Genomic DNA, 13,951 nt, shown 5'->3' with positions numbered 1-13,951 from the left:
TCTCGAATGCAATATTGTTCTACAGGTTCAGTTATCTGCATTTTGATCAGATATAGTTGAGTCCTCATATCAAACACCTCAACTTCAGAAAATCAAACATTAACATGTTACACACACACAAAGAAAAAAAAAAGAAGATAAAAAACTAACAGCACTACATATTATCAACAAATAAGGATTTAGGATATCATTCAGTTTTTTCATAAATTATTCTAGACAATTCATCCAACATGATGATTGCAAACAACTTCAACATATATAGTAACAGAACAGTTAAGCCAATAGCAGGTGTTCAGATCGTATCATAAGAATCAAATGAATAGTAAACAATGAAAACGGCAGTATTACGACATACAATTACATGCATATGAAGCCTCAATTTCGACTAATAACATTGAAATACTATATACATATTATATATACATTATAATTATATAATAGCATGCAAAAAAAAAAAAAAAAAAAAAAACCCTAACATTAACGTTATAGAAGAGTACCAGGCTACCAGGTACTGAAAGCACATCACATCACGGCTTAAAGAAACCCTTAATTCAGATTCATGTGGACTGGAAATCGATAATTAATACCAACGTACAACCATAATAGCTCAAAGTATAACTAGCAATTGACAGAGCATATTTTTAATTCATATCCCTGATCCCTGATATATAGGCATCATTCGTAACGACATTGTATAGCCAAATAAGCTAACAGTACCATCGATATTTTAACGCATGAATGAATATTAAAACAGAAAATTATCTTAAAAGTTAAAGTGCAACTCCATCAACATAACTGAAAGACGGTGATATTTTCATAGTTGATTTGATCATAACCATCCAATATAAACGTGTATTGTATTGTATACATACGTAGGCATGCATATTTTTGGGGCATTTATCAAAATTAATGCCAAAGTTCATCACGTAAATGATAAAATTGGTATCTAAATTTTTGTTATGGAATATCCTTCTCATTCTTCATACCAATTTTGGTGTTAAAGTTTTCAAGTGTAGAACTCTTCACAATCGATCTTAAATCTATAGTGCGGAATGCGCTGTACAGTGGGCGTTCGATTAGAAGGAATAGGTAGGAAACTAGTTTCTAAGATTTTAAAGGTATTCTTGTGGACAATGAAGCTGCTAAATATGTGCATAATAAAAACATAAATAGCTGGCGAAATGCTTTTACTATGTTATTTATGGTAATAAGAAGCCACAATCTGAACCAACAAAAAATATCTTTTTTTCCCTTCAACCTTATTAACTCGATTGTTGAATATCAGCAACCAAATCCAATGTAAAGAAAAAAAAAAAAAAAAAAAAAAAAAAAAGGGAAGAAAAGGAAATGGAAAAAAACAAAGTAGTAAGTTTGTTGACAACTGGATTTGAAGCCAGCCAGCCAGCCAGACAGCTACATCTGTTTAACCAAAAACAGAACGATTAGCTTGGTTCAGGTGCTAATACTTTGAGACTGTGCATCCATTCGCTAAAGCTTGGTTCTTCAAAGTGAATAAAACTACTTTTCAGTTTCGTCCTTTGTTCTGCACTCAATGTTCGAAGCTGTGGAAATCTTGCTTCCTGTCAACAAAAAGGTTCCAGTCACCCGTTAATTTATTTCATACGAGACAAAACTTGGTGGTTCGCCCATTTTTGTTAATGCCAAATATGTATACTTAGAAGGCAAATCAAGTAGACACAACAAGTTAATTTATTTGTTTCTTATTCTTTAACTTTACCATAAACATAGTAATTACCATTCGACCTGTACGCAGTATTAGTGAACCCAATTTGCCTCTTTTTGACTAATGTGTATTTAAATTCCCATGAAAGTTCGGTTACAACTTCACAAAAGAAGAATCTAGAAAAGAGTGATGGGGATCCATACCCACGAGAAAACTAGATGACCAGATGGGAGGGTTGGATTGGTTGGGGAACTGGTCAAAAACGGGTCGGGTTGGCTTGAAACACATTTCATTGTCTTCTTTATTTTGAATAAATAATTGATGAAATAAAAATCATTACAAAAAGGGTATTTATTACTTAATTTTAACCTTTGAAAACAACTTAAGAGGTGGTATGCTTTAAAAATAAACTAAGGGGGACTTTTATCAAATGTGACCTGTTCATCCCATTTAACCATTACCCATTTTTTACCATTTTAAACTGTTGTTTACATATGGCAGGTTTCAGATTATAAAATCACCCACATCAACACATTTAAAGGTACATAAATCAAAAGTGTTAGCTCTTCGTATTATAGTCAACTCACTTGCTCATAAGGAGGGTCCTTGTGTGCAGGTATTAGCCGAGACACGAAATACCTCGCCTGAGAGCTGCCCTCCTGTTAAAAAAACAATCCCATTAAACGTTTAAGAATATATATCTAATATGATTTGAAGAAAAGAAAAAAAAAGATAACAAATATTACCTTGAATGCAAGAATTCTAGGAGCCGGGAACCTCGTCTCGGTAAGTTCCTCCGCCAACGTTCTGCAGGCTGCTAAGGCTGCCGCACTTCTTCCGTCTTGAGCAGCAAGTTCCGCACCCTGAATACAACTCACCAACAATTAATACTCAGACCATTTTTAAACAAGATAAGAATGTGATTTCTAAAAGATTAAAACAAATATATTATATATATCATTGAAAATCAGTATAACAGAATATTATTATTTTCTCAAGTATCCACATAATATGTAAAATGCGATCATGATAACCAAACCTTTCTTAAGAAAACAATTTATGAGAGTTTTAATTAGCCAGATAACATACCAACCATATGAAGACATCAGTCCCATGGTCAAGAACAACAGCCGCATCAGATTGCATTACAAGATCGTGAGCTGGCAGCTCCTCAAAAGTGCCTTCTTCACGATGCATAAGACATCTAGGAGCCACCATTCGAAGAGACAGATCAAACGATGCATTCAAAAATATATCTCGCAAAACCGACCTCTCGTCCTCATGTCCAAGTATGCTACCCAAAAGTGGACCCCTCCTAAGATGAAATAATAGCTCAGGTAAACCAGACAACTCTTTTGGAAACTGGTAAAGCTTTGATTTTGGCATTTGGGATCCAAATCTACTTGTTATATCTTTAATTCTTTCATCTACTGTTTTCCGCATATCAATTGCATCTGAGAAATTTTTAGCCCGTAAAAGACTCCTCTTAGCAATAAGAACTGCTGCCACTTCATCCTCAACACTATCAAGATAAGCTGAAACACTATCGACTGTCGGCAATCTAACCGTAATAACCCTTGTGATATCCGCTTGGTACAAATTCGAAAACAGAATACTGAATTGAAGATACACGTAATCGCTTATAATGTTTCCACGTGTCTCCATTGACACTGCAAAACACTGTGTTTCTTCCACACTTAACATTTGTATTGATACTGAATTATCATTCTTAAAAGCTTCATGATTATCCGTACGTGCCTCTTCTCCTGGGCCTATAACTTGAGATACGTTTATGTCATCCGAACAACGTATCTCCATCAAACCGTGAGAACCTGCTGCACGGTTAGCCGCTCGCTGAAGGTTCACACCGAAAGCCTCACCAAAATCGTCATGCAGAATCAAGATCCCACCAGATGCTTTTGCAAGAGGCTGTAAAACAGGAACTCTTACAGGACATGTTCCGGCACATAAGATGTCAATTAAGGTATTATGCTTATGAGCTTCACGACCCAAATGATCCATCCATTTTAACGCGGTTTTCTCCAAGTGGGGATAGTTTGGATGACTAAACGAATGCGGGACGGATCCGGGGCCACGTGTATTAGGTCCACTGGCACAAACAATTATTCTACTACTACCTCCAGGTTTTTTCACAACCCCTTGTGACATTTCGCCTGATGGTCCTTGAATAATCGCTAAAGCAACCTCTATTGCAACACCCATGCAACGGTCTCTAGAAGCTTCTGGAAGATTCAATTTATACGGACTCAAAGATGAAAATATGGAATGCGCCACAGGTAACGAAGCATGAATCGGAGACAAATAAAGACCGGTTCCATAAACAAGTTGTTTCAACGACTCTTGACTTGGAGAAACATCGCCCGGTAAAACATCCGCCGAAGCAGTCGATGCTTCAGAAAAATCGTAAACCGAAACCGCACGTCCGTATAATATGATGCCAATCCTTGTTGTGGGGGAAAGGGAGTCTAGAAATGCATGTAAAGAGCTTTGTAGATGTTGGAGATGTGGTTCGTCTAAACAATCATCTACAACGAGAACGATTGGTGTCGACATTCTAGAATCGGTAACAGGAACAAAACCGGGTCTTCTATTCCCTGTTTGAACATAATCGACCATTGGAAATGCTAATTCTGGTAGATTAAGAAGTTCTTCTTTGTTGGAAGATATGTATTCGCCTTCACTACCATTCAGATTTCGGCATATTACACACTGCCACTGGCCTGATCCGAGTAATATGTTGCAATAAAGACTTGCATAAGCTCCACAATTTTGGCAGCGATGCGGGTCCCGGTGAATTATTTGTGGACCTTGCAGAACTTCACGTCCTGGAGAAACCAATGCCCCGAAACCCAAGCTCGGTACATTCATCAGTTTCTTTTGTTTCAGTACCTACATATACACAAACAAAAGTGGTTCATGTTTATAATCTTTCTTTATGCTAAAGGTGGCAAACGGGCAGGTTGAGTAACGGGTCAAAAAAGAGCTACTTTCAATGCTAATCACAAGGGATTTAGATCAGGATCTTAAGTCTTTTTTATCAAATAATCCATGTGTTAGATATAATTACAGATACATTATTGTGATATATATCTAATTGTTAAAAAAACAGCTTATATCGTATGCTTCTAACTATATGTTAGGCAACTTCCAACACATTAGGTTGCTCTTGTTTTAGGTAATATCTTGGAATTACACACTTGACCCATTAGAGATCAAGTATAACCAATTGATCCATTAATAAATGGAAAAGGTCAAAACTTTACCTCTAATTTGTGCCATAAATGATGGGTACCGTTCAACGATAGTTATATTAAACAAAATACATACTTTCAAATCATTTCTAACTTTTACTGCTCAAAAATGAATTTTTAGGGAAATTACGACAAAAAAACCGAGCATGCTGTCGAAATTGATTTTTTTTTATATAGGCTCTCAAAATGCAACTAGTTTTGGTAACAAAAAATGAATGTAAAGTACACTTCTACTGTTCGCAATTTTCTGCAAGAGAAAATATGTTAATGTGTATGATTAAAAGAAAGGAATACCTTACGTGCAGAAAGTAGAACATTTGGTGCATCAGTAAGAGAAGCAATGTCATCTGCATCATTCGAAACCTGGCGCTGAAACTCATTTGCGCCTTCTGAAAAACTTGATGGGGGTGAAGCGGACGAAGATGGAACTGCCGAGAACACAACTGGCTGAGGAGTCGATGGAGACGTTCTAAACGGCACGGCAGCAGGTTTTACCGGCGAAGAAAAAACAGGCGGACCTGGTGGTGTGCTCAAATGAGGGCTTCCCGTTCTAACACCATTTGCAGATAACGGCGATTGTGAACCTTTTGTAGAAGGTGAAAGGGAAGGTATCCGGTTGGGTTGTATAGTGGGCGGTGTAAATCTGGGGCCCGCGGTAGTTGTAAAAGGAGGAGGAGGAGGACTTACTTTATTATCGGGTCTACTTGATTGTGCCTCAGGGGTGGATGGGGTGATTCCAACAGAGTATCCGGCTGAAAACTTAGGTTGGTCGGCCATTAAAGCTCATATGTGAACCTAGGCCTCACGAAAAAAATTCTTGAACTGGTGAAACTTATGACCTGCTTGATAACAAAAAACCGATTGTGTTTAATAGAAGACAGATATGAATGAATTAAACACTCGATAGTATATTTGTTTGGTAAATCAACATTATAACAAATTATTGATCTTTTTAACCATCTAAAGCATTCAATAACAAATGATTTATAAGATGTTGAATAATATTATCACAACATAACTTTAAAATTGAAGCAATTTTTAGTAGTTTAATAAAAACTGGGTAACTCTAATTGATTGATTGGGTGATTGCTCAGATAGTAGTCATTCAGATTTAGGGTACACAGTTCCATTTTCATCCAACACAGTTACAAAATCCCAATGGCCAAAATTTGCAAGAACAAAAAACAGTTAAAGGTCTTTATAACACAATGAGACACACAAACAATAGTTGCACAACTCTTTATACAAAGCATACAAATTTCAGATAATGCTTCCTAGTATCTTGATCACCGGTTTAAAAAAAAAACATGTGATCGTGACAAAATTTTCTTAATGGTGATGCAAAACACAATCTTTTCAGTGACATTCAGCGTAACTAATAGCAAGTCATTTTAACTGCGATTATCAGACAGGGGCCAACTGGTGTATTGCATTTTCTTGAGAATTTAATTTAATAAGGCATCATAAACGTAATTTTTAAATCCCCTACTTAGTTTTTCAGGCTGCATTATACGGAGTAGTTATTATTGCATGTATGTATATTCAACAGTTGGATTATAATTAGAAGTGAACTACTTGAGACTATTGTAACTATGATTAATTTGAAGGTATTTATAACAACTAATATTTTCACCAAAATTCAGATGATCAGGCATGTGCATTGTAAAAAAGATCACTTCAATTATCAAATTACAGAATACCAGATCTTAATTGACACATTAATCAAAACCCTGTATCAAAATACGATCTTTAAATCAAAACCCTATATCAATCAGGTCAATAAATAAATAAATACAAATTAGAATAGACGAATTAAATCTATAACATGAGCGATTGATCTGGGTCAAATAATAATTGAATTATAAGCAAAACCCTCGGTGGAATTGGAATAAAACTGGGTTAAAAAGAAGCCCTAAATTTGAAATTGAGGGTTAATAAATGAATAAAAAGAAGAAAAGAAACTTACTTTGAAGAATTGTGGGTTTGACGGATCGTTGAATTGAAGAAGACTTGAAGAATTGTAGGTTGGTTTTGAGTTATGGCGGAGATGAAAGAAATGAACGAAAAGTATGGGATTGGGAGAAGGCAGTTGTGATTTTGTCAACAACCAGCTAGCTTCAACCTCCGACCGATCCCAAATTAGGAGTTTCACTTTACACGAATCTAACTGTTAATCTCCAAAAAAAATAAAAAAAATAAAAAAAAATAAAAATAAAAAAAATAAAAAATTACACCCTTATAAACTTTTTATTTACTTTATAGTTCACCCATAAGAGCACCCGGGAGTGGTGGAGGTCGTCGGGTTGCTCGTCGCGTGTCCCCCCACTCCCGTACCCCGTCACCCTGGCTCGTCGGTTACGGGTCAGTCGCCCCCGAGACGCAACAATCGACCGTTACAAAAAAAAAAATCTTTTTAAAAAAAAAATTCTATATATACATCCATTTTACTCAACATATCACACAATCAAATCCAAATTCTCTCATCAAAATAAAAATGTTTCTTTAAAAATGAGTAGTTCCGACGAAGAAAGTTTGGTGAACGCAATGAAAAGTATTTTTGCTTATCGAAATAACGTGGTAATGCGTAGAGAGGTCGAGGAACAAAATGAGGCTCAAAGCTCAAGACGAAAACGTCGCTACATTCGTCGTGATCGTGTAGAAGCACACAATCGTTTGATGAAAGATTATTTTGTTCAAGATCCGAAGTATCCCCCTGAATATTTCAAACGGCGTTATCGAATGTCACAAAGTCTTTTTGAAAAAAACATTGAAGGTATATTTTCTTACTCTACTCGTCCCGATGCACCAGAGAGAACATCACGTGAGTCTTTACAAAATTTTACAAGATGTATTATAGACTTGTATGCTAATGTATACATGAGAGAACCAACCGAGGACGGTATACGTTGGTTGTATCATATACATGAAGAACTTCACGGCTTTCCTGGAATGCTTGGAAGCATTGATTGTATGCATTGGGCTTGGGGAAAATGTCCAAATGCCTGGAAAGGGCATTTCACACGAGGCGATCACGATTACCCGACAATCATGTTGGAAGCCGTTGCATCGTATATTCGTATGACAATTGAATTTGGCATGCATATTTTGGAATGACAGGTTCGAACAATGACTTGAATGTCCTTAATGCATCTCCATTGTTTGATAGTTTACTAACTGACAAGGCTCCTCAAGTTTCATACGAAGTTGGAGACATTGATTTTGATCGAGGCTACTATCTTGCTGATGGGATTTACCCTTCGTGGGCTTCTTTCGTTAAGGGATTTTCAAGTGTTGTTGATGCAAGAAGGAAATACTTTACAAAGAAATAATATGTAGCTCGTAAAGACGTTGAGAGGACATTTGGAATTTTGCAAGGTCGTTGGGGTATTTTAAGACAACCTGCTAGGGCATATAGTGTGACGATCGCTCCAAATCCAAATGGACAATACGTCATTCATTGATTTCATTGCGAGGTATTTGACCTCTATATGATACGTTTTGTAAACATTGCATTCTTTTGAAAAGGCACACCATAAATGAATATTCAAATCAAAGGTTTTCGACATCTGATGATTTCTACATATAGACAATCACCGTAAATAATAGTTTACAATAGTACTTCCGTTGACAGTGCAGTCAAAATAAGATACATGGTGATGATTTGGTGAATGCAACGTTTCCTTGAAAAATATGCCATGTATGACTCCATGCACATAGCTTGTCTAACATATAAGCAAACAGCGGAAGACTTCTAGGAAACCTGAGAATAAACATGCTAACAAGTGTCAACACAAAGGTTGGTGAGTTCATAGTTTTATTGTTTCATATAATCTGTATGTAAAGGTGGATCACAAGATTTCAGTTGTTTCATCCAGAAACGTTTATCAAAATATTCTACGAAATTGAGCACCCTGGTAACTAAACTTAACGTATATATAATTTGTACCCTTTGTATAATCATCTTAATAATACACGCAAACCAACGTGTACGCTTCTCAAATAGCATACGTCCGTTAAAAGGCTAGTGCTCTAGCTCGGACGGGAATATCAAGCCCTATGGATCCATATACTACTACTCGCGCCCACCAGTTTTTATAACCGGCAGTTACTAGTTACCAAAGCTAAGGGATTTTCGGTTCAAACTCAGTATAGAATTTAGTACGTACTTATGTCCATTGTTTAAAATAAAGTGCATGTATTCTCAGCTCAAAAATATATATTGCAAAAGCATTTAAAAGGGGAGCAAATGAAACTCACCTTAGCAGCATATAAAGTTGTTCATCAAAATGTGACTGAAACTCGTATTACCAAATAACCGTAGATCTCAACCTAGAGAACATATGTTGGTCAATAAATGTCTAACAAACTAGGTCAGGTCATAGTGTATCACAATCCTAATGCTCGAGATCGACATACAAAAGTTATTCAAATTCGTTTCAAAAAGTCAATTTTGACAATAGTTCAACAAAACGAGACGTACCTTATATAAAGATTCATTTACTCGGTTGGTAATATTTAAAAGTTCACTTTATCAATCTCGTAAACAAGTTGTTTAAATCTTAATTGCAGATTCAAAAGAAATTTCAATTAACGTCAATCATAATTCAGTTGATCATATCTTTTAATCCGTTCATCGAAACTATTTGATATCTAAATAAAAAGTTATTGATTTTTCGCCAGCTTTCCAAAAACATGTATATCATATACCTTTTACCAGTAGTATATGTATTTAATTAGTGATTCATTATAAACTGTTTAACGACGAAATTTAGTATACAAGCATGCATAAACATATATACTTGAGCACTAGACATGGATACACTATTAATTTATAAAAGATAAAATATAAATGCTTACGTATCAATATTGTGATTCAATATTTCAGAAAAGTACATAGACGCAACAGAGATGATAAACACTAGGTTTGACTTGCGAATATTACCCATAATCTCCATAATTATAACCCATAATTTCCTTAGCTCTATCCCGCTCGAAAACCCATTTTGAAGGTGACATGCTCATAACCTCGTCGTAGTATTTTATGTATAATACTAATTAATAATACTAATAATAATAAGATTAATAATAATATCAATCTTAATAATAATAATAATAATAATAATAATAATAATAATAATAATAATAATAATAATAATAATAATAATAATAATAATAATAATATAAATAATATAAATAAATACTTACGGAGTAATATTAAGAATGATGTGAGAAAAACAGCACTGAAATCGTTTGAATTTATAGGACCAGACCTGCCCCAGCTGTAGTGACCCGAACTTTTCCATTTTATATATATATTAAATGAAATTGTTATTTACATGATTAAGTGTTTCCAACATGTTAAGCAATCAAACTTGTTAAGACTTGATTAATTGAAATAGGTTTCATATAGACAATTGACCACCCAAGTTGACCGGTGATTCACGAACGTTAAAACTTGTAAAAACTATACGATGACATATATATGGTTATATATATAGTTAACATGATTTTATTATAAGTATGTATCTCATTAGGTATTTTAACAATGAGTTATATACATAAAAATGAGACTATTAATTTAAGAAACTCGAAAACGATATATATAACGATTATCGTTATAACAACGTCTTACTAGGTACATATGAATCATATTAAGATATTGATACACTTGGTTAATTATGTTAAATTATAAGTAAATATATTATTAAGTGTATTAACAATGAAATACATATGTAAAAATAAGGCTACTAACTTAATGATTTCGAAACGAGACATATATGTAACGATTATCGTTGTAACGACATTTAACTGTATATACATCATACTAAGATATATTATATATCATAATATTATGATAATATAACAATTTAACATCTCATTTGTTATAATAAACAATGGGTTAACAACATTCAACAAGATCGTTAACCTAAAGGTTTCAAAACAACATTTACATGTAACGACTAACGATGACTTAACGACTCAGTTAAAATGTATATACATGTAGTGTTTTAATATGTATTCATACACTTTTGAAAGACTTCAAGACACTTATCAAAATACTTCTACTTAACAAAAATGCTTACAATTACATCCTCGTTCAGTTTCATCAACAATTCTACTCGTATGCACCCGTATTCGTACTCGTACAATACACAGCTTTTAGATGTATGTACTATTGGTATATACACTCCAATGATCAGCTCTTAGCAGCCCATGTGAGTCACCTAACACATTTGGGAACCATCATTTGGCAACTAGCATGAAATATCTCATAAAATTACAAAAATATGAGTAATCATTCATGACTTATTTACATGAAAACAAAATTACATATCCTTTATATCTAATCCATACACCAACGACCAAAAACACCTACAAACACTTTCATTCTTCAATTTTATTCATCTAATTGATCTCTCTCAAGTTCTATCTTCAAGTTCTAAGTGTTCTTCATAAATTCCAAAAGTTCTAGTTTCATAAAATCAAGAATACTTCCAAGATTGCAAGTTTACTTCCAAGTTTTCTAAATCCATTCCAAGTAATCATCCAAGATCAAGAAACCTTTGTTACTTACAGTAGGTTATATTTATAATACAAGGTAATAATCATATTCAAACTTTAATTCAATTTCTATAACTATAACAATCTTATTTCGAGTGGAAATCTTACTTGAAATTGTTTTCGTGTCATGATTCTGCTTCAAGAACTTTCAAGCCATCCAAGGATCCTTTGAAGCCAGATCTATTTTTCTCATTTCCAGTAGGTTTATCCAAGGAACTTGAGGTAGTAATGATGTTCATAACATCATTCGATTCATACATATAAAGCTATCTTATTCGAAGGTTTAAACTTGTAATCACTAGAACATAGTTTAGTTAATTCTAAACTTGTTCGCAAATAAAAGTTAATCCTTCTAACTTGACTTTTAAAATCAACTAAACACATGTTCTATATCTATATGATATGCTAACTTAATGATTTAAAACCTGGAAACACGAAAAACACCGTAAAACCGGATTTACGCCGTCGTAGTAACACCGCGGGCTGTTTTGGGTTAGTTAATTAAAAACTATGATAAACTTTGATTTAAAAGTTGTTATTCTGAGAAAATAATTTTTATTATGAACATGAAACTATATCCAAAAATTATGGTTAAACTCAAAGTGGAAGTATGTTTTCTAAAATGGTCATCTAGACGTCGTTCTTTCGACTGAAATGACTACCTTTACAAAAATGACTTGTAACTTATTTTTCCGACTATAAACCTATACTTTTTCTGTTTAGATTCATAAAATAGAGTTCAATATGAAACCATAGCAATTTGATTCACTCAAAACGGATTTAAAATGAAGAAGTTATGGGTAAAACAAGATTGGATAATTTTTCTCATTTTAGCTACGTGAAAATTGGTAACAAATCTATTCCAACCATAACTTAATCAACTTGTATTGTATATTATGTAATCTTGAGATACCATAGACACGTATACAATGTTTCGACCTATCATGTCGACACATCTATATATATTTCGGAACAACCATAGACACTCTATATGTGAATGTTGGAGTTAGCTATACAGGGTTGAGGTTGATTCCAAAATATATATAGTTTGAGTTGTGATCAATACTGAGATACGTATACACTGGGTCGTGGATTGATTCAAGATAATATTTATCGATTTATTTCTGTACATCTAACTGTGGACAACTAGTTGTAGGTTACTAACGAGGACAGCTGACTTAATAAACTTAAAACATCAAAATATATTAAAAGTGTTGTAAATATATTTTGAACATACTTTGATATATATGTATATATTGTTATAGGTTCGTGAACCAACCAGTGGCCAAGTCTTACTTCTCGACGAAGTAAAAATCTATGAAAGTGAGTTATAGTCCCACTTTTAAAATCTAATATTTTTGGGATGAGAATACATGCAGGTTTTATAAATGATTTACAAAATAGACACAAGTACGTGAAACTACATTCTATGGTTGAATTATCGAAATCGAATATGCCCCTTTTTATTAAGTCTGGTAATCTAAGAATTAGGGAACAGACACCCTAATTGACGCGAATCCTAAAGATAGATCTATTGGGCCTAACAAACTCCATCCAAAGTACCGGATGCTTTAGTACTTCGAAATTTATATCATATCCAAAGGGTGTCCCGGAATGATGGGGATATTCTTATATATGCATCTTGTTAATGTAGGTTACCAGGTGTTCACCATATGAATGATTTTTATCTCTATGTATGGGATGTGTATTGAAATATGAAATCTTGTGGTCTATTGTTACGATTTGATATATACAGGTTAAACCTATAACTCACCAACATTTTTGTTGACGTTTAAAGCATGTTTATTCTCAGGTGAATACTAAGAGCTTCCGCTGTTGCATACTAAAATAAGGACAAGATTTGGAGTCCATGTTTGTATGATATTGTGTAAAAACTGCATTCAAGAAACTGATTTCGATGTAACATATTTGTATTGTAAACCATTATGTAATGGTCGTGTGTAAACAGGATATTTTAGATTATCATTATTTGATAATCTACGTAAAGCTTTTTAAACCTTTATTTATGAAATAAAGGTTATGGTTTGTTTTAAAAATGAATGCAGTCTTTGAAAAATGTCTCATATAGAGGTCAAAACCTCGCAACGAAATCAATTAATATGGAACGTTTTTAATCAATAAGAATGGGACATTTCAGTTGGTATCCGAGCGTTGGTCTTAGAGAACCAGAAAATTTGCATTAGTGTAATGACCCGGAAATTTCCGACCAAATTTAAACCTTAATCTTTATATGTTTCCGACACGATAAGCAAAATCTGTAATGTTGAGTCTAGAAAGTTTGAAATCTATGTTTATGTAATCAATTACCCTTTAATCATGCTTGACGATTCACGAACAGTTATGTGTATATTGATATGTATAAATAATATATACTTATTAAATGAAAATGTTATCAAGGTATTAGATATATAAT

General features: G+C 33.8%; 1 protein-coding gene across 1 annotated transcript; it reads right to left on the bottom strand.

Moving 5' to 3' along the window:
• Positions 1-1,180: 1,180 nt before the first annotated feature.
• Positions 1,181-7,105, bottom strand: LOC139886386 (protein transport protein SEC23 A-like). Its single transcript, XM_071870188.1, has 6 exons — positions 6,923-7,105; positions 5,251-5,795; positions 2,774-4,594; positions 2,431-2,547; positions 2,272-2,343; positions 1,181-1,580 (listed from the first exon to the last, which is right to left on the bottom strand). The coding sequence occupies exons 2-6, from the start codon at positions 5,731-5,733 to the stop codon at positions 1,443-1,445; spliced, it is 2,631 nt and encodes an 876-aa protein (XP_071726289.1). The 5' UTR covers positions 5,734-5,795; positions 6,923-7,105; the 3' UTR covers positions 1,181-1,442.
• Between the last annotated feature and the right edge of the window lie 6,846 nt (positions 7,106-13,951).

The sequence above is a fragment of the Rutidosis leptorrhynchoides genome, chromosome 1, assembly GCF_046630445.1.
Source record: "Rutidosis leptorrhynchoides isolate AG116_Rl617_1_P2 chromosome 1, CSIRO_AGI_Rlap_v1, whole genome shotgun sequence".
Taxonomy (NCBI): Eukaryota; Viridiplantae; Streptophyta; class Magnoliopsida; order Asterales; family Asteraceae; genus Rutidosis; species Rutidosis leptorrhynchoides.
This window is presented reverse-complemented; position numbering and strand designations above follow the sequence as displayed.

Coding starts and splice junctions, on each gene's coding strand:
- LOC139886386 (XM_071870188.1), bottom strand. CDS start 5,733: ATGGCCGACCAACCTAAGTTTTCAGCCGGATACTCTGTTGGAATCACC. Junction 2,548..2,773: donor CTGATGTCTTCATATGGTTG/GTATGTTATCTG, acceptor AGTTGTATTCAG/GGTGCGGAACTTGCTGCTCA. Junction 2,344..2,430: donor CTAGAATTCTTGCATTCAAG/GTAATATTTGTT, acceptor TTTTTTTAACAG/GAGGGCAGCTCTCAGGCGAG.